The sequence below is a fragment of the Camellia sinensis genome, chromosome 1 (genome assembly GCF_055761805.1).
Source record: "Camellia sinensis isolate YWXY chromosome 1, ASM5576180v1, whole genome shotgun sequence".
Classification (NCBI taxonomy): domain Eukaryota; kingdom Viridiplantae; phylum Streptophyta; class Magnoliopsida; order Ericales; family Theaceae; genus Camellia; species Camellia sinensis.
The window spans coordinates 170908073-170934526 of record NC_138961.1 but is presented as its reverse complement, the minus strand read 5'-3'; the positions used below and the strand labels follow the sequence as shown (position 1 = coordinate 170934526).

Genomic DNA, 26454 nt, shown 5'->3' with positions numbered 1-26454 from the left:
GCATCGTGTCTATTTGAGGCCCCATCAACAAAGAGTTTCCACATTTCACCAATGAACAATTTCCAGTAGTCAGATGGATTTTGAGATTTTTGCAAGTTTGAGGCCTGGGCTTTATACACATGCGGCTTCTCTGTTTTCTCTTTCATCTCGATGCTTAATAGGTCAGTCATTTTTCTTAGGATCTTTTCACTAGTGTCCCGTCCTTCTACCCCTTGAACTCTTTCCTCTCGTAGGGTGACATTTGCTTCAGCTGATAGCCCAATCGGATTGAAGGATATGCTCGAAAGTGAGAGGGGCTAGTTCTCCTCTGACCATACCATCACCGCTGGCCGTGCTAAATCCACACTAGCCATTCTACCTTGCTCGGTTTCATATGCCAAATCTATTGGGCAGGCATGGTGAGTGCTTAGGGCAAATTCTGTCACAAAGTCAGCTAGGGCCTGCACCTTGATCGCCGTTCAAGGTTGGAATTTGATGTCATACTACCCTAGCTCTACTGCCCACTTCAAGATTCTACCAAAAAAGTCCGCCTTCTCAAATAACACATTTAGTGGATACTCAGTCAGTATTACTATTGTGTGGGCGTGAAAATAATGGGCTAGCTTTTTGAAGGCCATTACGAAAGCTAAAGCCAACTTCTCCAACGATAAATACCGTGACTCGGCATGGAACAATGTTTTGCTGACATAGAAAATAGGGAGATATTGTATTCCTTCGGCTTGAACAAGCACTGCGCTCACTGCGTGTTGAGAAACGACCAAATAGAGATAAAGCTCTTCTCCATGCATAAGGGTGACCAAGATTGGGGTGGAAGATAGATATGTCTTCAAGTCAGTCAAAGCTCGGTCACATTCTTCATCCCAAAAGAATTTAGATTTTAAAGTTTGGAAGAAGGGCCTGTAGCAATCTAATGATCGGTTGATGACCTATTCAACGCTGCTGCCGTCCTAGCAAGATGCTACACATCCTTCATTGAATTCGACCATTCCAGATCTTGTATTGCCTTTATTTACGAGGGGTCAGCCTCTGTTCCCCGATTCTTAACCAAGAAGCCTAAAAATTTCCCTATCCCTACGCTGAAAGCACACTTGGAAGCATTCAAGCGCAATTTGTGGCGCTTGAGTATAGCAAACATTTCAGCCAGGTCAGCAAGGTATTGGGATTCGTTCTTGCTCTTTATGACCATATTGTCAATATAGGCTTCCATAGTACAGCCAAGTAAAGGGGTGAACATTTTGGTCACCATTCTTTAAAAGGTTGCTCTAGCGTTCTTTAGGCCAAAGGGTATGACCTTATACCAGTACAAGTTTCTCGGTGTGGTGAAGGATGTGATCTCTTAATCTAATTCGTACATTGCTATTTGGTGGTAGCCGCGGTATGCATCAAGGAAACTAAATCTTTCGTGACCAAAGGTAAGGTCCACCAGCTGGTCAATTCTTGGGAGTAAAAACCTGTCCTTAGGGCAAGCTTAGTTGACTATCTTGTAGTCGACACATACTCGCCTTTTTCCATTCTTTTTTGGCACCACCACCGTGTTAGAGATTCATTTAGGATATTACACGTTTTCAATTGCCCTAGCCTCCAACAAGTTTATGACTTCCTCTGCCACCACCTCGGCATGGTGCAAAGCTGAGCGCCAAGTTCTTTGTATGACAGGTCGAGCATTTGGAAAGACGTTGAGCTGATGACAAATGAAGTTCGGATTGACACCAAGCATATCGTATCCATGCAAAGACTTCAATGTTAGAGACCAAAAAGTTTACATATTCCATCCACTCGGCGTTGGACAATGATGAACCCAAGAGAAAGAATTTGCTCGGATCGTTCTCATCAATGAGACCCTCCACCAAGTCTTCTATTGATTTCTCCTCCACATGTCTTCCCACATCTTCCAAGACCTCTTTTCCTTCTGGCCCCTCGATCATTTGGACAAAGCCCTTAGCAGCCCAACCGCCATTCACTGCGACAAAGCATTGTTTTGACATTACTTGGTCCTACCCGATTGAGGCAAGGAAGCCCATGACTTGGTGGTAGATTGAAGCCACTGCTTGCATGGTGTAGACACCCCATTTTTGACCGCCCTTAAGACTTGGGCGCCTCTGATTGATCATTCGATGGTGAGGGCTATGTTGTGCAAATGTTCGATTTCTTCGACAAAGAGAGCTCCAAATCCCAACCTTATAACCCTTTTTTGACCAAAACCTTTTGACCAAAATTATTTTTAGAACTTAAAACCTTCTCTTTCAAAATATTTTTGAAAAAGTTTCTACGATGTTCCGAGGCTCACATTTCTTTAAATGTTGCGCTTTTCGGTAAATCGAGCAAGGACAAAGCGGAAATGAATGAAAGAGAGGTGAACTCTTTGAAAAAATATTTAAAACATCTTGTTTAGAGGTTTGGAGTTGAAAAAAGTTGGAAGAGAGGGACGAAACTAGCTGAGGAGAAGTTAGGCATCAATCTAATTAGGACTGAAACTGAGCAGTCTTCACTAAAATAAGCATATCTTTTTTCACACTTGGAATTTTGATGTGAGGCTACCACCAATGGAAATAAGACTTTCAAGGATTCAATTTAGACTCAATAATGACCTGCAAAGAAGTCTGGAGGAAGGAGATATGTCCATTTGAAGTTAGACCCGGAGAGTAGATTTTTCCGGCTGGCCATTGGTGGAGTTTTCTGGCCATGGATGGCGGCCATGTGTCGGCCATGAATGGACTTTGTCAACCATGTGTCAGCCAAGAGTGAGTTTTGTCGGCCATCAGTGGTGGGCGGTCAGCCATTGGTGCAAAGAAGGCAGTTTTGTGCAGATATTTTCCCTTCAGTTGTTCCACACCGCTCCAACTGTCCTATATAGATATTTTCGACCTGCGCTCTCATGTTTCTATATATAGAGGACCTTCTCTATTGTTTTAAAGGATGAAAAAATCTTGGGAGCCTCTCTCTCTACAATCTTCTCTCTCTCTACAATTCTCTCTCTAGATTTCTCTCTTTCTTGAACTTTTGTGCATACAAGTAGAGATATACTTCTAGTTTGCCTATCAACCCTTAACCAAAGTTGTTTTTCTTTGGGCTGAGGTTACTTAGGACCCTCTTTGAGCTCTAGAAGGTGGTCTTGGCTTGATTTAGTGCCTCATTTTTGCCTAGAATTGTCTTTTGCTTCAAGAGGTATAACACTTGTCCTTTAAGCTTGTTTTGTACACTTGTTTTGCCATCTTTTCAAAATGTTTTTGGGCTGATTTTGAACTGTAAAAAACTCTGTTTTTGTGGCCTAAAAGTGTTGGTTTGAGGCCATTTTCAGTTAAGGGGTGGTTCACCCTTCTTGCTTCTTTGCTTGTAAAGCTTTTGTACCATTTTTCATCACTTTCAAACCAACTTTTTTAGGCCTTTTAACCACTGAATTTCAGAGGTTTTTCAGTGGCAAAAACCTTATTTTGAAGTCCAAAATTGGAGGGGTTAGCCTCCCCTCATTGTGTCTTGTTTGCATGCCCAGTTAGCCTCATGTATTAGCATATTGTTTTAGCTTTTTGTGGCTTAAGTCCAGCATGTTTTAGCCTCTGAAATAACCTATTTTAGCTCTATTTTGGGTTGGTTAATTCATTTGAGTCTTGTTTTGCATAGTTGTAGTGTAAGTCCCTTCACTAGCTTAGTGTTTTAAGGCTCTAAACACCATCGGTTTAAGTTGATAGCATGCACCTAATTTCAGCACTTTAATCTTTGCAATCTCCCTCAATTCTTCACTCTTTTGTTTTCTTTGAAAGTGGTTTTAAACCTCTTGTTTGCCTAAGTGTGAAATGGAGGTGCTACACCTAATGGTTTAATCCCTTAGGGGGTTCATTACCAATAGTGTAATGCCTCTTTTATGCCCAAAGTAACTTGTGGTTTGAGCCATCTTTCCATTAGAGGACACTCACTAATGGACTAAATTGATTAAATGATGGATTTGGTAATTAAAATGAGTAAACAAAATTGGACAAGTAAAACAAGCAAGATAAGCATTCTTTGTGTTACATTGCATGTGTTCAAATCGAACGTTAATTTGAACACAAGGAAAATGGGACATTCCATACTCAAAGTAATGAAATGTGTCATTTTCCTGGGTCACCATTGCCCTTGATCATGCATGATAGAGTGGTGGTCATTTTGGTCTTGTTTGTGCATTTATTGAACTTGTACAAACTTGATCCCTTAGCCATCATGCATGGAAATTGCTTGATTGATGGTTTGAGGACCAAGAGTTTTTCTCCTTTGAGCTTGTGTGATGATAAGGAGGGTAAATAGTACAGACAACCTGTGAGAATACACTGTTTTGTTCTCTGTTGCAGCATGCAAGTGTGAACCAGTAGTGGCTGACAGCTACCATCAGTGGCCAACCGGCCACCATTGGTAGCTGACTGGCCCCTTGTCCCTCTTATCAGCCATCAGTGATTTTTGTACAGTGTGTTCCTGAGGTGGAGCAGAGGTGTTCTAGAAGTTGGCATAATTTTCAGTGATCTAATGTGCAAACAGAGGCCTGTAGAAACAAGACAGTGGCTTTTCGGGTGAAGGACCAAGCGTGTATGCATTCCTCACTTCCCGAGATTAGCTAGTTAGTTTAATTAGCATTAGATCAAGCATGTGTTGTAATTAATTAGTTGTAGCTAATTAAAGTGTTATAAATAATTAGTTAGTTTTAACTAGTTATTTGATTTCGATTTGTAATAGTTAGTTAACTAGAATAGTTAATTAGTTTTAGTTTTGTAATAATTAGTTAGCTTAATTAGCGTAGCTAGTTAGCTTTTATTCATTCGGACCCTCCTTCGCGAGGGCATAATGTTGTGATAAGTGTGCGTGTGTGTGTATATGTCTTCCAACCCCACGTCTTTCTCCCTTTTATCTAATCGCTTTTGATGGTTAGATTAGGGTCATGTTTTGATTAGTATATCGCATGCTTGCATCCATTCATTCATATTGCATGCACCGAGTCTCGACGCATCATTCAAACTACATTGTCATTTCAATAATTCTTTGAATACGTGCTTATCGCATGTTGTTTAAATCGATTCACATGCCATATTAGTAGTTGAGCCTATTAATCGCATTATTGCATGTGTCGCATTAGACATCTTGTATAGTTAGGATCATGCATTTTTCTAGCTAGTTTTTGTTTTGGCTTGGAGTACTCGGTGAGTTTTTATGCTTTAACATACTTGCATGAGTGTGATTGTCATGTTGCCATGATTAGCATGCTTTCCATGAGGCTATGTGCTTAAATGCTAAACTGCATGAATGTCTGTGAATGAAGGCTTGTTGTTTGAATTGGAACAATTCAACAAATGTGTGTTTTAAGCCCACTTTGTTGTGACAAATCATATTTTAAGCCCACTATGTTTGGTGGCAAATCCGTATCTTTAAGCCCAGTTGAGGTGGCAAATTCAAACCATTTTCGTAAACAAACATGAGTTGAATTGTTCCAAGTCTTGCAACTAATCTATACTTGCTTGTGTGCGTCACATAGTAAAGCTAGTTTAATAACCGGAATAAGAGCACATGATGTTTATAAAATATCATATCATGATTAGTAGAAGCCGATCTTTGATCGGGCAAGTGGGGTGCTCAATTCATGACCTTCCCCCCTCGTAGACAAGTTCCCGAGCCGAGGCAACTTTGGTAATGACTGACACGTGGCCTTTGGCACGAGTCAAGGTTTCCTAAATTTTTTCAAAATAAAAAATATTTAGGTAGCGACTCTGTATCTGGCAAAGTAGTCCAATTTTGATATTCTTTGATTTAAAATCGATTTTTCAAAAAAGTTTTCGGATTTGGACTCTTTGGTGTTTATCAATTTCACATTGCACTTGTGAGACTAGATTTAGAACCGCGGGAGTCTGAACTGTGAGACATTCTTTTCAAACCTTTCCGAAAGCGCGGGGCGCGGAAAAAGGTGAGTCCACACATGGCATGTAACCAGCCCTTGTCCAAGATTAAGTTGTAAGTCAACGAAACCTTTAGTACCCAGAACTCCACTTTCTTCACGATTGATTCTGCTTTGACCGGCAATATGATCTTGCCAATTGGCCATTCTGGTTGTGAGTTGAAGCCTACTAAAGAAGAATTTGAGGGAGTTAAGTCTTTGTCTTCCAACTTCATTTGCTTGAATGCATCATAATACATGATCTCGATCAAACTCCCCCAGACGATCAAGCTTCTTTTGATGCCAAAATCCTTGACACGAAGAGTTACAACTAAGGTGTCGTTGTGAGGGGTTTGAATTTTCTCTAAGTCTTTGCTTGAAAAAGTCATGATGTCTTACACCTCGGTCTTTTCCTTTTTTACGGCGGCCTGAACCAATAGCACTTCTCTCATGTGTTTAGCCTTTTCAATCAGTCCTCTGAGCTCGCATACTCGCGCTAGCTCAATGATTCTATGAATGACGTTGATAACTTCATGGGATGCGGCATCCAAGATGGCTAGCCCATTTTGCTCGACTTACCCTTGAGGAGCTATCCTCATGCCGCCATCAATGTACTTGTCTAAATACCCCGCTGCAACCAGTTCTTCTAAATATTGTTTCAATGGCACGTAGTCCTCCATGCGATGCCCCTTTTCGTCATGATTTGTGTAGCGATATCTTGAGTTAAAGCCCCTCTAAGCATCTCCTAATTTTGCTAGCCACCTAACATATGGCCGGCCTCTGATTTCGCTAAGGGTGCAATAAATTGGAATATTAAAGACAGTGGTAATGCCAGTCCATGCCTTCAATTTTCTCTTAGCGTCCTTCTTTTCATTACGAGGAGTGTTAACCCGGTCATTCCCACGGCCCTTGTTTCGGTCATTGCGGCCAGCATCGCGGTATTATTCTTTCGCTCGGTTATTGGGGGCAATTATCCTCCTACTCTATCGAGTTAACTTTCCTAGCCACACATTTTGTCCGCTACCACCGGATTTGTCTTCTTAGTGGCCGCGGCGGTATCATCCTCAACTCGGATGTGCTCGTTAATCTGTTGCATCAACGATTCCATAGTTGTGGGCTGGTGCATCATAAGTGAGTCTCGCAGTCTATGTCTGATTGGTAGGTCTCACTTGTATTAGGTAATTGCCAAGTTAGTAGGGTCATTGAGGATCTCATTATAGGTCTCCTAATATTTGGCATTGTATGCCTTCAACGAACTGTCTGATTCCATCTTAACACCTAGGAAGTGGTCGACCTCCTTTGATGTTCTAGTGTTGGTCTTGAATCTTGTGACGAATGCTTCCGCAAGTTGTTTCCATCCCTCGATACTTCCCTCCGGCAGCCTCTCAAACCATTTCAGGCCCAACTCCTCCAAGCTCGCTGGAAAGATTAGGCACATTAGGGCATCATTACGTGTATGCCTTGCCATCACTTACCGATAATGACTAACGTGCATGTACAGGTCCGTCTTGCCATCATATAACGTGAACTTAGATTGATGGAAGCCGGCGAGGAGCGATGTTCTTTCAATCTCAGGGAAAAGTGGGGTGGCCCTAAGCCTTGCCAAGTCTCTGTCCACCGGCGCGTGAATCATCATTCTAGGTGGTGGCATAACCACTTATTCATTGGAATGAACTTTGGGATTCAGCTTCTGCAATGCCGGAACTCTCTGGGCTTCTTTGTGGCGTGTATGCTCCTCCAAGACGTCCTTCAAATCCTCCGATTGAGCGGAGTAAGAATATCTCGATGTCGTCGAATAACGTGAGGGGCTATAACTGCTATCTCGTGTGCATGATCTTTCCGTCGGAAGGACGGAATCACCAGCTCCATAGCTCTTGGTAATGGAGAGGGAAGGTGTCCCTTGCCTGTTTTGACTACCTGAGCAATGGGGTTGGGTGCGCTCACTGCGGTTGCCCACTCCAGCAACACCCTTCCCTTTGATCTATAGCTTTAGCGCATCCATCTCAGCTGCCACTTTCGAATGGTGGCATCCTAGTCTCTCAGTTTTTGCTCCAGGTGTTAGGTGTGCAATTATGTTCGTTGCTAGCGCCCTTCAAGACTCTGTGAACGTTCAGTGCCCTTGAGCGTTCATCTCACACGTCTGTGGGTAACCCTCTAAAGGAAGTCTCCAGGCTCGTCATGGTCGAAACAGTAGGCAGGCCGCCGCGTCTCCAAACTGACTCTAGAGTGGCGCCGTCGACAACGGACATTAGAGTTTCGTCGTTGTTCACCATGAAAAGTGACCAAAAAAGCTTGAAGGATAAGGTTTTGCCTGTCAGAGTTCCCATAGACGACGCCAATTTTACAGGAAGAAAATATTTGTCGCATTCCGTACTTCTTGCTACTAAGCTTGACTTGCTTCGATGGAACTCTGTTTCACTGCAAACAAACAAGGGTGAGCTACCCGGCGGGTGGTTTTCCAGAAAACCCCTTCGACGACCAAGTTAGCTTTCTTGGAAGAGAAAAGAGAATGCAAAGCACTGTAGAGAGAGAGAGAGAGAGAGAGAGAGAGAGATGGAGAATGGCTAAAAGTTGCTTACATTTCTAGGTCTACTCACATCTCTTTTTCTAGGCTGGCTATGTAACCCCAGATTGTGTGCACACTACCTTTGTTGTCCTTTGCTGGACGTGTGGTTATACTACCTGCCAAACAATATTGGCCAAACCACCAAACGGTATTGACGCATACCCCGAGCAATTTCCTTTCTATTGGTCCACATGGAATACCTAACCGTGCTATTACTTGGGTTGCATCAAAGATATTGACTTTGAACATCCCATTGCTGAACTAAGCTATGCCGACCTTTGAGTTGGAGCCGCGCTTGGCCAGTACTTTGGTGGCACTCTCTTAGGCTGATCAACTATGGGTGCGCAGACTGTTATCTCGGCTATATAGTGAGGCCATAGTGCACTTCCCATTCTCCGTGTCCGCCCTACGCCGCGTCTAACCCGGTTAATCCGACAGTCTTCACACGACTTCTCCAACCGTGATGCCCAAAAATAGCCCGACCCACAACTAGAGTCTAGGCTAATGTAGCTCGGTCAACATCGCGTTCCGTGTTAGGGCTAAGATAGCTCATCCCCGCACCAAACTCTGTGTTAGTTTAGCTCGGCCTAACACCATACTCTCTCTCTCTCTCTCTCTCTCTCTCTCTCTTCGTGACTGCTACGGCTACCGTGACTGCGACGAGGCAACGGGTTTGAGATCGTAGATATTCTCTATGGTTTCAATTTGATCGTGGTTGTTAATCTCACTATTGTTGGTGTGGTCTTCGTCGAAGGATCTGAAGATGGCATCGACGTAGGATGGAGGTTCCAGGATTGAGTTAAAAGCGAATCTAAGGCTTTGAGGCTAAAAAGGCAATGATAAAGAAAAGTGTAGGGGATCATTCTATGCGTTCACTACCGTGGTTAGAAGTTTGTAGATCTGATCTGTTGAATATATAGGTTTATATATATGTATAAGTTTAAATCTGTTGAATATATGTTTATATATGTTTGTGATATAAGTTCGAAGAAAATGGGGCTTATTGTAAGCATTATTTGATTAGTTAGGTAAAAATAGATCTGTGTTAAATAATTCCATGTACTTTTTATATTTTTTTAAAGATTTGAGCTCAAATCTATTAAAAAAATTGAACAGATAGTGGGTTTGTGAATTTAAACAGGCGAAATGAGGTTTCTGGTGAGAATGATCGGAGCAACTAGTTCAAGACAGAACAAAGTTGTTGAATTTGAACAGATAGATAATGAGAAGAGAGAGATATTTTCAACATATAGGTTTGTTGTTGTTGTTGAATTTGAATTTTAGTTGTATAGATAGTGGGAAGAGAGATAGATTTAAACAGATCAGCAAAAAAATTGAACAGATAATAAAATTTAGACAAATGAGGAAAAAAATTGAACAAATATTTGGAAAGATAAGGGGAAAAAAATTGAATAGATAGTCAAAAAAATTAAGCAGATAGTCAAAAAAATTCAACTAATAGATTAATGGGTGAAATTAAAAATTAAATGTTCTCCAAAATAATAAAAAGACTTCTCACCAAACGATTTCATAAAGAGTGGACCTCTCATGAATAAATAATATTCACTATCTAACACCTTACGTAATTGTTAGATTGGGCTTTCAACAATTTTTTTTTCTTAAAAGAAACATGTCATAAGAAACCAACATTTGCAATCGCATTATGGTTTTAAAATTTGTCAACATTATCTGAAAAAGTTAATTTAGAAATAAAAAATTGCTAGAGATCAAGAAAAGAACTATCAAACGAGGGAGGAAAAATATGTATAGTTTAAATTAATTTTGTATTGTAAATCTTACACTATAAATAAATTTGAACCATTCATTTTTTCTCTTAGTATTTTTGTGTGATTGATATTTTGATCACTAGTATTATTGTTTACAGATAAGTTAAATGAACTTAAATTGGCAAAAATGTGAATGATAAAAAAATTGAATTTGAAATTTAGATAATAAAAAGGAAATAAAATTCATAAAATTGAATAAAAGCATTAGCTTGCAATTATTGGTTGCATTTTGGAGTGTCATTGTTGCGTGGTGGAGTGTTGCCTTGGCGTGTGTGTATAAGTTATCCTTCAGGCTTTAGCCATATTCTTTTTGGGGCTGCTTGCGGTATACTTATTTGAGTCGTTTATATATTTTTTTAATTTTATTTTGACAGGTTGTGTGAGATTGTTTAGTACAAAAACTATTTTTACAGTTTATTCGATAGAAATAATATAAAAAAGTTAATTATTTAGAAACTAAAAAATTAATACTTTTAACTTTTATTTTTTAATTGTTAATTTTTAATTTATAATAAAATACACCAAACATTGTTTTTATATTTTCCTTTCTTTTTCTTGGTTTCGTGTTATTCCTATATGAACCAATGAAATGGAACCCAACATGTGTGAGTGGGTTTGTAGCCAATGCCAATGGATTCAACTTACTTTATTTGCTATGTCAAGATCTCATGTGCATAAACCTTTAAAAGGTATTAGGTACTTAACGTCTGTGCCATACTTCAATTGAATGCCTGTGCTATACTTCAATTGAATTGATTCATACCAAGTCCAGAAGTTATTTGGTGGTCTTAGATTATGACAATGTGGTGTTTCAGGAGTATTCTGATTGGTGGAAGAAATATGATCCACAATTTAGTGTTGCGTCATGAAGGAACAATAAAAAAAAATGGTATTTGGTAATATTATAGTGATGATCAATTGACAAGTAGTGCAATTTTGACATAAATAGTCTAGCTAAAGGACCTATTGACGGGTAACAATTTAGCTAAGGCACCTATGGATAGGTGACCGTACAACTTAGGCACACGATGTTTAACTATATACTTCAGTTACAAGTTAGTTAGACTAGTGTAAGTAGAGGCAGTTACGGATTAGTTAGATTAGTGCAAGTAGAGTTTGAGTTTACTAGACGGTTGTAACAGCTTGTATCAAATTAATATATATACATATATATTAGTTATGTACTTAATTAATAATTGATAGAATGTATTATTAGGTAATACTCCTAAGTCATCAAATAATTTTTCTTTAAAATTTGTATATATATAGTGACTGAATTTGCAGGTTGTCTCTATTATCTCATCACTAAAGTTATCTCCCTTATGTGAAATCTGAATCCATAGGACCGCTCAATTATTATTGATACAAAATTAGAATTTTAGGTACTCCACACTTGTCAAAAAAATAAAATAATAATAATACCAGGCATCATATTACATGATAAATAGAGTTAGTTCTCATTCTCATATTAAATGAGATCAATTTCAGTGATAAGTAAATGATCAGATTTTGTGATTAGGTGTTACCAAAAAAATTCACTTTATTGTTCCATAAAAATATATCCATTTTGTTGTGCCCACTAGTTGTCATCATTGCCTTGACTGCCATTTCCACCTCCTCGTCGAAGTCTTGTGCTTCACCCACAAGGATCTCCATTCCAACCAATTAGTGGTTGAATTCAGTAGTAAGAATTTGAATTTTTTGTGTTTAAATCATAAATTTAGATAAAAATTTAAAATGATAATCTAAATATCTAAGTTCAATAATAATTATTTTTTGGGATTAAAATTTTCAAATTTTGTGATAAGATCTTAACTTTAGTTTCGACATGTGTGTAACGGGATCCCTTAATATTTCCTGAGATAGATTGAGTAGCTATTGGCATATACATTTTGTAAGACCCACTAAAAAAGAATATCCATTACAAGCTATTCCTGTGTCACCTTTTCCACTTGGACTCCTCCATGGATGATACACTTAATTGGGAATTGCAGGACTATTAGCCTCGTAGCCATTTATGTGTAAATCTTAATAAGTATATTTATTATTTAATAGGATTTATGATAATTAATGATACTTTTTATTAAATATTATTAAAAAAGTTATTAATTATTAATTTTTAGCGGCAGTTTGAAAATTTTATCACAAAAAATGTCATTGATTATAAGTTTTAGTGACAGTTAAAAAAAAATTGCTACAAAAAACGTCACTAATTTTCAATTTTCAATGACAGTTTGAAAATTCGTCACAAAAAGTGTTACTAATTGTAAGTTTTAGCAAAAATTTATAAAAACTGTGACAAAAAAGTCATTAATTATCAATTTTTAGCGACATGCAAAAAATCGTCACAAAAAACTATTTTTAGCGATAATTTTATTAAGACTTATTTTCAATAAAATTTAATAGGAATTAAATCTAACTATTAGGATAAATTAATAATTTGCCTAACAAATTAAGGGTCTGTTTGGTAATCATTCCATTTTCAGTTTTTAGTTTATATTTACAAAAATTTTAAAAATTGTTATAAAAACTTGTTTGATAATTTTTTTGGTTTATAAATGATTGTCTCAATTTATAAATTTGAGGAAAAAACATAAACTCAAAAAATGAGTTTACGTTTTAGTTTTCAATTTTTTTAAAAATAATTTTTTGCAATTAATTTTTTTTTTCAAATAGATTTTTTTTCAATTAATTTTTTTTCAATTATTTTTTTAATTAATTTTTTTTCCAAATAATTTTTTTTCAATTAATCTTTTTTTTCAATTAATTTTTTTTTCCCAATTAAAATTTTTTTCAATTATTTTTTTAATTAATTTTTTGGAAAAATTATTTATAAGTCCTATTAGGAAGACTTATGCTACATATGGTCCTACTAAAAAGCTTATGTTCCCATAAGTCCTGTGTGAAGTTTGTTGACACATTTACCCTCAATATTAGTTGTTAATATCATAAATAATGGTAAAACCATATATAGGAAATTGAATGTTACCATAGATTAAGTTTGCAAAACGTAACGTGACACCTACATAAACGTAACGTAACGTGACACCTACATAAATGTAACGTAACGTCTCATGTTACGTTTCGCAAACTTACTGGGTTTTGATTTTTTAAATTGAATATGAAAATGTTACTTATTCGTGTATTTTGAAATTCATATTCATATAGATATAATCTATGGTAACATTCAATTTCCTATATAGGAAATAGGAAATTGAATGTTACCATAGATTAAGTTTGCGAAACGTAACGTGATACCTACATAAACGTAACGTAACGTGACCATATCAGATGGGACATTACATAAACGTAACGTGACGTGACACATACATAAACGTAACGTAACGTGACACCTACATATACGTAACGTAATGTTTCACGTAACGTTTCGCAAACTTACTAGGTTTTTGATTTTTTAAATTCAATTTCCTATATATGGTTTTGCCATTATAGTGTATAATAGTATATTAATACCATTTATTTACAACTCATAGGATCTTGTGGAATACATTTCTATCTAAATAGGACTTGAAATTCTATAAGAAATTACATAGGACTTAACCTAGTATAAGTGTCTGAAATAGGACTTATAAATAAGTCTCCCTAATTTTTTTTCATTTTTTTTCAAATATATTTTTTTAATTAATTTTTTTTCAATTATAATGTATGTGATCCCATTGTCATAAATAATAAAAATAAAAATAAATATAAATATTTTAGGTATGAGCAAACATATTTTTTAGTTTATGTTTTTAAATTTTTTTAAATATTTTATTCAAACCAAACGCGTTTATAATTTATATTTTTCTAAAAATAAGTAAAAATCAGTTTATGAAATTTTTATAATCATAAACCAAAAACATAAACATTACCAAACACTACTTAAGCATTTTAACGGGTACGACAAGGAGTATTAGTATATCCTCATTTTGAATTATGCGGGTCTCCATGTTATAATGCCCAACTATGAGGGAAAAAGTACGGTTGACAAAAAAAATCGAAAAAATTTCAAATTGATCGAATCTAGACCAACTTGTATTATTTGATTTGATTTTCTTAATATATGGTTCAGTTTAACTGCTACGACAAGGAGTATTAGAGCATCTCCAACCCTGAACTTCTTTTTTTTTTATCAAATCTGATGAAAAAAATGATACTTTCCTCAATTTGATACCACTGGCTCCAATGCTTCACTTTTTATCAAATCTGTTCCGGGGACAACCGGTTGGTCGACCGGTAAGATGAATTTTTTTTTTTGAACTGTTTGAACCAATTTTTTTGAACTGTTTGAACCGTTTAGTGGTCGACCGGTTGGTCGACCGGCCGGTCGACCGGTAAGGCGAAAAAAAAAATATTTTTTTTTAACTGTTTGAACCTTTTTTTTGGAACTGTTTGAACCATTTGGTGGTCGACCGGCCGGTCAACCGGCTGGTCTCCCCAACGGTCATACACAGTGTTTTGGTGAAATGCGGAGTCTGTCCTCATTTTGGTGAAACGTTTGGTGAAATCTCGATTTGATATCAATTTGGTGAAACCGTTGGAGCATGAAAAAGTGTTTTTTTCACCAAATTTTAAATTTGATGTCAGGTTTGGTTCAGGGTTGGAGATGGTCTTAGTATATCCTTATTTTGAATCATGCGGGTCTCCATGTTAAAATGCCCAACTATGAGGGAAAAAGTACGATTGAGAAAAAATCAAAAAAATTTCAAATTGATTGGAGCTAGACTGAGTCATATTATTTGATTTGATTTTTCCAATGCATGGTTTTGTTTTCCTTCTTAAAATAGGTGAATTGTACTTCACGATTTGGTCCGTGATTTTATTGTTATGATTACAATTTAAAACTGAATTAGACCGTTTAGATATATACATATATATAATTTGTTATTTATAGTAGACACTTAAATATTTTAGAGCATTTCTATTGGTTTGCTAAATGGGCTGCTAAAGGCAAAATATAGCAGGTGTGGAAAAATATGGTGTTCCAACAGCCTGCTATTGATGCTGCTAAAATGGCAATTATTATTTCTTGTATTAAATTTGACACAAGGTTTACCTATAACTAAAGTTGCCAGCGCAACAAATAGAGAGAAACAACAAATTTTGGATGACCACCCAGGGACCATCGAATATTTGTTAAAGTTGTCAATTTGGACGATCGCTCGGACAATCATCCGGATGACCACTTAAAAGTTGGTTAAGCTAAAAAATAGCAACTTGACTATTGGAGCAACATTGCTATCCTATTGCTATTTTATAGGGCTGAGCAAGGAATCCGTGAAATCCGTAATCCGATCCAGTCCAGTCCAATCCGATAGGTTTGGATTGGTTTTTTGAATCCGTGGTTCGGTTTCGGATTGAAAAATTAAAAATCCGTAGTACACGGATTGGTTCCGGATTGGAACCGATCCGGACCGTATACAAATAGTATATATTTTTATTATACATCCTCCCTCATAGTATCTTCTTTTATTCTATATAAAATCTAAACTCAAACCTAAAACCGTATAATATCTCTTTTTTATTACTTTTTTTTGTTAGTTTTTAGTTTTAATTTGTAATGGTCTAAATATTTATGGTGAAATCAGTTTTCTCATGGTTGTTTAAATTCTAGCACAGTATGTCGCTATTATAAAAATAGATGTTGCTATTGTGGAACTAATATAGTGCTATGTTTATATTTTTATGAAATTAAAGTGTTATATATATATTTTTGTTATTTAATTATGTGAATCCGTGATTCTAAACCGATCCAATCCGTATTTAAATGGATTGGTTCGGATTGGTTCCATGATTTAAACAGATTGGATTGGTTCCAATTTTTCAGGAACCGTAGATAACGGATTGGTCCTAATTTTACCCCAATCCGGTCCAATCCGAACCATGCTCACCCCTACTATTTTACACAGTTCATTGCTAAAAGATAACTTTAACTATTCATTTTACCTAATTACAATTGGAGATGCTCTCATTAATAACCTATATGTATTGACAAGTTGTTAACCCTTTACGTACAAGTGTGTTCTTCAATAATAGTAGAATTAGTTATGAATAATCATTTAAATAATTTTATTTGGAAAATGTTGATATATTGATAATGTTGTGAATGACGACAAAAATTATGAGACCATGATTTTAAATCGAACCAAATGACATTTTGATGATTTGAATTAATTTGGTTTCCAAATTTTTATGGTTTAATTTTATTTCGACTTTTATGAAACCATAAATAGCCGTTTAGTTTTGGTTTAGTTTTGGTTTACTTCAGAACCAAACCAAACCAAACCAAACCTCACCTCTCCACTCCAAGAAAAAGTGTTGCTCTCTATTTCTTTGTGCCGACAAAATATTGTTTTACATTTTTTAGTATTTAGTATGAGTAAAAAACATTTTTCGGTACACATAATAAGCTTATTTGGACAAATTTTTTTTTTTAAAAAAGTAAAATTACTTTTCGAATTAAAATCTTACAAATACTACCACAATAGTACCACCATAACTAATAAAACTATTAGTACATTAATTTCAATTACACAACAAAACATAGAAAACATTTATCTTTTTAAAATAAAACATATTTTCAGTTAAAAGATGTTTCCCATGGAAACAACCGTATCGTAAGTTAATTTAAAAAATAAATAAATGGATATTTTATTTTATTTTTTGATAAAACAAATATCACAATCAGCCCTCGTGCTTGTGTTAGCAGCATTGGATGGTTATGGCGGCAGGGCCTGAAGCAGTATGAGAGCAAGGTAGCAGCACTATGTACAACCGAATTGGTTGGCATTGTGGTCACAGTAATGTTGCATGGTGCGGCTAGCAAGAATCAGATATATGCAACCTTATCACCTTATCCTTTATGTGGGGAGAGGTGTGTTTCAAACCCATGAGGATTAAGTCACAATAAAGCTGCCTTGCCCTTGCAGCAAGGCCCAACGTTATATGATGATAGAGATGAAATGTCAAGTCAACATACAAATACCCATATAGACCGTCACAATTAGTCGCTATCAACTTCCATGCTAATGCAAGAAGAGACTCAGAAAAATGGCCAAGAAAACCAATTGGTGACACAAGAAACCAGAACCCGGAGCCAAATTATTATGAACGTACAATAATATCATGAAGGACCGATTTATGCAAGGTAGTATACTGTGAAAATAAGTCATTAACTTGACTCAATATCCAAAAACAAATACAAGGAACATTATTCTAGAACCACCTTCTAATAAAATCTTCAAGCTAGCTAACACATGACAGGCATGTGCAAGCACACAACTGTTTACATTGTCTGCACCATCTGGAAATGATAGTAATGCAACGTTGCCATTAATTGGCAATAGATTAAAGAGATCCTATCAAGCAATCATAAATCATAATCGAAGTATCTGTATCCATTCATTGAATATGCAGTGCCAGCCACCTTAGATGCATCCATTATTTCAATAATAGGGCATGTACCGCATTGGCCTCCTGAACCTGGGAACCTTCCTGCAGCATGTTCCAGTAACATAAAATAAAAAAAGGATAATACATTAATATGAAAGAGAGAAAAGATCTATCTATCTCAATCGATTTTTATTTTTTATTTTTTATTTTTAAAAAAGGGGCCTAAAAGGAGCTTACCCATATCCATAGGGGGAATAGAAATAAGGAGGCACATAAGGCCTCCTAAATCTGTAACCCATGTAAGGGTTGAATCGTCTGCCCCGGTATTGCTTCATCCCAGGAACATTAGTCCTTTTAGCCATAACCTGTAAATACAATTGACATTAGAAGCAAGCAACAATAAAAAAATTATAATGAACACAGAATTGACATATGCTGGGCACAATGATGTTGTTAAGATGCATTCAGAATCGATCTGTCAAACCCCTTCTCTTCATCTTTTTCTTATTAGGTAAAAGGAGAGAAAATAGTGACCTTCAATTGGCGGCCATGCAATTCAGATTCATTCAGACTGAGAGCCTCTTGAACACCTTCTGTTTCAAGGAATTCCACATATGCAAAACCCTTTGGTTGGCCAAACTTATCTGTCAGAATAGTCACTCTGTTTACAGTACCACAAGATTGGAAATGCTGCTGAACTTCTTCAGGGGTGCATGCATAATCAACCTGCCATACAACATGCAATCACCAAGCAATCCAATTGAAGAATGATCAAGAACAAGTTTTTCCTTGAACTTATCTCCTCTAAATGATTCATATTGGATCAGACAAGATATCAATTAGTGTAAGAAGCAGAACACCAATAACATAAGCACTCAATGACCAAAAAAAAAAAGAGAGAGAGCTACAATGGGATAGGTAAAGCAAACCAAAATCACAAATTCACTAACTGAATTTTTTTTTTGGGCACTGTGTTTCTATTCAAACTAGTATCAAACAAGAAGAGTTGAAGATAAAAGTAAAATTTTCCTCCCTCCATCCCCCCTCCAAAAACTTCGTGTGAGAGAGATATAATGATTTTACAAATTTAATAAACAATAAAGAACAGAGACAACTATATCACTTTAAATGCTCTAATAATCAAAAGGATAAAAATTAAAAAATCAAAAATCTTTAGTGCTTTTTGGTTAGCTTGGCATAACTTTCCTTAAAACTGTCAACAGTCCAAATCAATCTTTAGTGCCACATTACTAAAAGCCTAAAACTACTAATCCAAGCTCACAAATTCTCACTAGAAATAAATCCACCAGATTATGATGAAGCTGTTAGCACACCTTCCTTCTTGTACCATCAACTACTCACACAACCATTGATGTTCTTTAGACGTGATCCCCTTTCCACATATTTAGAAAAATCCCATGTTCCTCAAATTCAGAAATGGCATCCTCCTTTAATTAGAACAGAGAACTGAATCAATCAACCTTTTACTGTGAAGTGCAATGTGCATAAATAATCAACCTTTGCACTTTAGATTATTCATATTCAAACAACAATTATTTGAGTTCCTTATCTATATTTCAATTTGCACTCCCTTGCTTAAAAAGATGGCACACCTCTAGTTCTCCAACACAGCAAGACATCCTATAAACAGCAGATCAGAGGGTAAGAATTTAGTTTATGTGATTTTCATTATCCATCCACAACACCAACTTGCAGATCCATGAACTTTTTTTGCTCGTTGTATGTCAACAAACTAAATCCTCAGAAACTTTCCTTGTTCTGGAGAAGACATTTTCTAGTTCATAGGAAAGAGTCAAAGAGTCGTAAAAGCATTAAAAACCAATAGCAGGGAAGTCATATAAACAAACAACAAATTATGAGTGGAATAGTAGATTCAAACAATAATGCCAATAAGTAAAAAGAACAGGTATAACAAGGTGAACGTATTGGTTTGCACTTTGCCCAAATCAGCATTACTTATAGGATGATCTAATGTCATAAATTCCATGATCATCTCAATAACAGCATGATCTATGTTTCAATGCATTCGTAATAAAGGAGATAGAAGATTTGACAAACCAAATACAAATAGCCACTTCTGGACTTTAATCAGTTGATCTGAAAATTTCACAACAATAATAATAATTTGTAATGGCTTTGGAATTCTTTGTGAAAACAAAACAAGCACTATCGTTGATCAAGAGTAGTGTATTGTTTAAGGGCTTTTCTTTTATGAAATTCTGGAGTGATGCATCATATCTAGATTCCAGATAGAGAAAAATGTTGGGTGCCATTAAAATAATTTACAGCCACATCACTACTTAAAAGGGAAAAACCATAGATATTTGGTATTTTTTTTAGATGTGAACTGTAGATATTTGTTAAACAACTCTTTTCACAACTATTAATTTTGGTCCAAGAAAACGAGCAACCAATTAAGGTTAAAGGCACATAGCAATCAAGAACCCTCACCACATGTGGCTCAATCACTAGATGTATAAGAAGCACCATTGTCCACATGAGAGGCACCATTGTCCACCTTCATCAGCAGCAATCAAGCTTCAGAACTAAGATTGCATGGCAATGACTTGCCTTTGCTCTTCAAAAAATACATGGAATTCTCCTCTTGCATGTGTAGAACTCGAAGAATCTTAAGCCACATGTTTCTTACATTTATCTCTCTTCTTGCAATGTGTAGAACTCAAAGAACCTTAAACCACATACTTCTTACAATTATCTAAACTCTCTCCGCAGATGTCTTTTGCCAAGAGATGTACATATAACTCTTTCTGAAAATTTGGGTACACTTGATTTGCACAGCTTTCACTCATTTTAGTTTCAATTCATCACTTCTTTTCATTTTTCTTTTCTTCCTTTTTTTTCTTTCTTTCTTTCTTTCTTTCTTTCTTTTTTTTTTTTCCTTTTCTTGTTTTTCCCATTTCAAAAGTGTTCAATCCCTTTTTTTGGGGGGACTTCATAGTTTTTCTCACCCCCCCCTCCGCTTTTCATTTAATCTTTTTTTCTTCTTTTTTCTTTTTCTCTTTCTCTCCTTTTATTGTCACATTTCAAAGAAAGGTTTGATTTTTTTTCCCCACTATCTAAAACAAGCTTATTTAAAAACAGAATAACATCCTTCCACCTTCAAGAAACAGGGTAACAATTCCAGCGCTATTCAAGAATAAGAATGACCCTGCGACCATATTAAGACATGAGGTAAAACCATGAGTCTTAGCTGAGAACTATCCACAGCCACACTAAACGCATAACATAAAATAATAATCATAAATTTTCAATATCAACATCAGGTTGAACTCAAAATCAATCCATTTAGCATGCTTGAAATGCAGGCCTATATTCGGCGCACAACACTCGGGCCTCGTTTGGGAACAGGCTAATTTAGCAACTTTTTGGCTATTTGGCTAAAATATGAACTTAAAAAAACTAGTATGTTTGAGATGACTTTTTGGCTTTTTACGAAAAGATGTGCAAAAAGTAGAGAGAAAAGAGAATCTTTGACTTTTTGGTATGGATTGTTGGCTTTTTGGCTAATTTAATAACTTTTTGACTTTTTCGCTAAAAGGGAGGGTTTCCAAACGAGGCCTCAATGTAAGATTCAATTTTCATTGCAGATATTAATAATGGTGGACACTAGTGTCCCGTAATTCTCAGTTACAGGTTGTGCAGACACCAATCAACTACAGGGCAAAAAGAGCATTTTAGGTTCAAGCACTAACATCACATAAAAGTCCAATTATGCTGTAAAAAGGAGTAGGCAAGAAAGAAAGCTGCAACTGCATCAGAAGGTTGATGTTACTTCAAATGATACCAAAGTTACTCAGCTTTTATTCAACTTATCTGTGTATCATCATAGTTATTATATGTGTCTCAGTAAAAAAAATGGGATACAATTAAGCAATAAATATCATTTAATACAAGGAAGTGTGTAACAGACCTAGAGAAATAATATAGTGGGGGTGAGATGAAAATGGTGTAATTAAGGGGTACATGTATGATGCAGTTGTGGCGACAGTTACATCACCTGCAAGAGAAACTAGTGAATTTTCAATCATTGTAGAATTACATCAAGGGTCAACTTTGAGTCCTTACACAAAACAAGTTCAATTAATTTTTCAAAATTGCAAAAAGTAATCATTTATCGTACGTATCATATATGTATATCATGTATCATATATTACATTATGTAGCGTAAGATACATTTAACTTGAGACACTATGTATTGATTTCTCTCTAAAAATATCGAATCTTAAGATACGTATCGTGAATTGTAAGATATTGACAACACTAGTATAACCAACAGGATTAGATGACAGGTGTGAAAAATTGGAAATGCTTAATAATGAACAATAATATACATGCACGCACACACGAGAGAGAGAGAGAGAGAGAGAGAGAGAGAGAGAGAGAGAGAGAGAGAATTGGCAGTTCAGCACATGTATCATTATAACATGTACGAACAAAGATTATAACATGCAATTGAAAATGCATGCTAGCTAATATAAACAAATGAACAAAAGGCTAAATGTCAATGAAAAAATAGCTTTCTTGTGCTCACATTGCCAACAAAAATTGATCTTGAGTCCACCTCCTCCTTGCTTGCTTGAGTAGCAGCTGCACTAGCAGGATCTGTGAAAAATAATGAAGTTCGCAAAAATTATGTGTAGAAACAATGGCAACGAAAATATAATGAAATAACCACACACACACACACACAAAAAATAAAAAATAAATAAAATAAAATAAAATCAAACATGTGAATAAGTAGTACCCCCATTGAACCCCTAAGACCGAAGCTTTACACCAACTATAAATGCACCTTGGTTGGAAGATAAATTGAAAATATTGGTCATATTATCACAGACTGTATGCAAAACATTAATATAGAAGATAATGCTTTACAAAAACCATCCAATCCAGTGCACTCTCTCATGAAATACAATAATATTGTTCATGAAACAAGAAAACTATCACGGACAAAACAAAACATTTAGCTTTAGAAGGACAGTTTAATGTACTATCAAGCAGTCAACAAGTGACGTAGCAAATACTAAATTTTATGAAGCCCAAATTTTCACATGTGTAGAACTAAGAAGCCTCCATCGCCATATTTGTACCAATGATATCAGGTCAAGGAGTTATACAAATGTGGCAGGTCCAAAGAAGGGGAAAAGGTCTCATTTTTCCTAGGGTGGAAGACATTTGAGCTTTAGTTTACTGCATAATGGGGGCTATGTAATAGAATAGGTGATTCCACGACCACTATCCCATAACAAACTAAACCATTTGCCAAATTTGTTCTAAATAATTCATGAATTTATACAGATTGGCATACAGGAAACCAAGAAATTCTCTATTTCTTGGAAGGTTATTAAAGGTCCAGAGTGAGACAGCAATGCAGCACCTCACATAATTTAATGATATAGATCAAAAGAAGCACTCATTGGGCATGGTAAACTAAGAACTAATTATCAGTTGCATCACATATAAGAACCTGTCCCAGTGAGCCTCTTCACTAGCATTTTTCTCATTTGCAAAACCCCACTGAAAAGTCACCATATTCAAGTTCTTTAATAATAATTTATCATTACAAATTATGATTTTTTTAGTAAGTAGCTGCTAGTGCACATGCAATGCGTGAACAATTCTACTTTGTTCAAAACCCTTAGTTGACTACAAGAAGAAAGGAATATGGCGCAAAAGTTAAATATTAAATCAATTACCAGATGGATTGCCATGAAAACTTTCACTTTTGTTGAAGTGTTTGGTTTTCTTGAAGATCCTCAATAAATCCCTCTGGCATTCTGGCAAATTGCACTGGGTAGTGAAAGAGGGCATGGGGTAGGTCTGGTAGATTTGGTGGTGAAAAGAAGAAATGGTGTGTTTGGTGATTGGGTTGCTATTGTCATTTTGAGGAATTAGTTTAGAGATAGAGTTAATTGGTTCCAAGAAAGATAAAAAGGGATAATTTTTACAATTTAGTTTAAAAATTGATGATATCATATTTCATCTAGTTGATAAATGGAAAACTAACGGGATAGGGGTAAATGTTATACTACTATAAACCTCAAGGGAGGTCGATGTAATCAAAGTTTTTAAAGGAGAATGTGTAACACAAGGCGTATGCCTTAAAGAGGCGAGGCGTAAGCATTTTTATTTTTTAATGTTTATATTTAGTAAATAAATTAAATTACTTAAAATTAGCAAAAAAATATTAAAAATTAAATATAATGGTGTAAACACTTTTTTTTCTTAAGACGCCAAACATTTTACCGTATTGAAATAAGCTTGCAATCATCAAAAGTGAAATCAACATCCTTAGTTTCCGTTTTTTGAGTTTTTCACTTGAGCTTCAATTTTGTGTTTTTTTCTTGATTGGTCATTTACATGACTTTTTTTTACAGAATATAGTTACAAAAGAGATTATTCTTTTTTATGTTTTTTTTATGTTTAAACCATTCCCTAGGCTAAGTTTAACAAGTGTGCAAGACAAGATTTTCATATGTGTAATCATATGCTTATGCGTAAAAGGCGTGCAAGGCGCACATTTTGAAAGTATTGTCTAAGGCCTCGTTTGGGAAGTCATCTTTTTAGCTAAAAAGCCACAAAATCACTAAAACATAAAAAAGCCAACAACCTATACTAAAAAGTAAAGATTTCCTTTTCTCTTTACTTTTTGTACATCTTTTCAAAAAAAACTAAAAAGTCATCACAAACATACTAGTTTTTTTTACATCATATTTTAGCCAAAAAGTCAAAAAGTTACTAAAAAAGTTTATCCCTAAATGAGGCCTAAAAATCAAACCTTTGATGTGTTTTGCTCCAGCCTCACCTCACCTTGAGGTGATCCTCAATAAAACCTTTTAAAACGTTGGGTATAATTATCTCATACTAATGGTTCATGCATATTTTTTCTAACTCTAGGGAGGTTTGTATAATTTATCCTATTTTTTTAATATTTTTTTTAATTAAATGTTACATAGCTTCACTTCTGGTTCACATTCTAATGAAGGCACGAACTATACGAGTGATGATCGTGGCAATTACTCAAGATTGAAACAATTAGGATCAGAAAAATTATCTATACTCGGTAAAAGATCCTAGTACACTTATAGCGGTTTAAAAGAGAAGAGTAAAATAGTTATTTGATCAGCGATATTTTAGCCATACAAAGAACAATTATGAAACTTTAAAAAGTTGTGTGCTTTATATAATAGTAGTGTATATATACTAGTGGTTGTGCATACATGATTCGTGTATTGTGATATTTCCAACTGCCTTACTTTTTATTTTAAATTTCAAATTTTTATGACTTCATCACTTTTCTTTTTGTCTTCATCTACATTTTTTTTGTCAATCAGTAAAAGATCAACCGATTGATTTTCATATGACATCTCCATCGACTATGCATATTTATGTATATATATATATATATATTCTATTATATAAAGACCACAACCCTAAAAAGATACAATTTTGAAATTCAAAAGAAAAAGTGAGGCATTTTATAAGAGAATTCAATTTGGGAATGCAAAATCTGTGACAGCTTCACTGCATTATAGACTTTATATAAAATTGAAAAGATAACAGCCCAAACTGATCAAAATATCAACGCAACCCGATGGACATTATTTATACATATAAATGCACGGAAGATTAAGATGGAACCCTAAAACGAACAAGAGGAGATCGGAGAAACCTTGAACAGCGCCCATTTCCTTCTCAACTTTAGCTTGCATCTCGCGGAGAGCGGCAGCTTCTTCCTCCATCTCCTTCAACCGTTTCTTCATCTCATCTAGTTCCTGTCAATCCAACCACCGATCCAGATCCAATCGAATTAGGGTTTCATATCATCAATTGTAGGAGATTCAATCATAAATATGTGTATATATAGAATAAATTATAAAGATAAGAGAGAGGGGGGAGGGGGGAGGACCTTGACGGCGTCATCGTCGGCGGCGGACATGTCGACATCGGCGTTGTCACCTTCCATTTCACCCTCCACGGGAATTTCTCCGCCGTACACCTCGTGTTCCTCTTCCTCCATCTCCTCTCTCTCTCTCTCTCTCCCTATCTCTGTAAACCCTCGCGGTTTCTCCTCGCGCGTATATATAAAGGGAAATGCTTAGAGCTCTAATTTGAGCTCTGTGTCAAAACAAAAAAAAATAAAAAAATAAATAAAAATAAAACAAGGCACAAATATTACATTAGGGTGAGTTTTACTTTTTCATTAGAGCTATTATAGCTCTTATATTAGAGTACTAAAGCATTTTTAATATATAAAATGGTGGGTTGGGTACTACAGATGGGCGTACGGAAAATTTTATGTTTATCCCGTAATTAATTCAGTACACATCTTCTTTCGGTTCATATTTATTAATTTAATAATTAATTAATGAAAAAAGTTTTGAATTTTAAATAATTTATCAAATTTTTTACTAAATCACACAAACTCACATATGTATAGATCTCACATCCATGTGAAGTATTTAGTAAAAAATTTAGTAGATTATTTAGGATTCGTAGCATCACTCTTAATTAATTTTTTTATATACTAAAAGTTATAATTATATCATTCACTCATAATCATTGTACACACACTTTGCTTCCATATTTATAAACCCATATAAAAACTATTCAAGACCACAGTGTAAAATGAAGTGAAAAGAAGACAGTTTGAACCTCTATTAAAAACATCATTGAAAATCCTTCAAAATGTAGTTGAAGATAAGACATCTTTCCATTTTATTTTTGCATTTACCATTTTGTTATTACATTTACCGTTTTTTAGATCCCTATGCACT

The 26454-nt window shown here is 35.5% G+C and overlaps 1 protein-coding gene and 2 long non-coding RNA genes across 3 annotated transcripts; all 3 read right to left on the bottom strand.

Moving 5' to 3' along the window:
* Window positions 1-17396: 17396 nt before the first annotated feature.
* On the bottom strand, window positions 17397-25870 carry LOC114296267 (RNA-binding (RRM/RBD/RNP motifs) family protein). Its single transcript, XM_028240558.2, has 6 exons — window positions 25587-25870; window positions 25350-25452; window positions 22209-22279; window positions 18170-18361; window positions 17873-18000; window positions 17397-17737 (listed from the first exon to the last, which is right to left on the bottom strand). The coding sequence occupies exons 1-6, from the start codon at window positions 25695-25697 to the stop codon at window positions 17689-17691; spliced, it is 654 nt and encodes a 217-aa protein (XP_028096359.1). The 5' UTR covers window positions 25698-25870; the 3' UTR covers window positions 17397-17688.
* LOC145799382 (uncharacterized) lies at window positions 19593-20246 on the bottom strand. The gene is made up of 2 exons (XR_014341266.1): window positions 20108-20246; window positions 19593-19753 (listed from the first exon to the last, which is right to left on the bottom strand). It is a non-coding gene; the product is annotated as an uncharacterized LOC145799382 (long non-coding RNA).
* On the bottom strand, window positions 21446-21674 carry LOC145799387 (uncharacterized). The gene is made up of 2 exons (XR_014341267.1): window positions 21588-21674; window positions 21446-21490 (listed from the first exon to the last, which is right to left on the bottom strand). It is a non-coding gene; the product is annotated as an uncharacterized LOC145799387 (long non-coding RNA).
* Window positions 25871-26454: the final 584 nt, after the last annotated feature.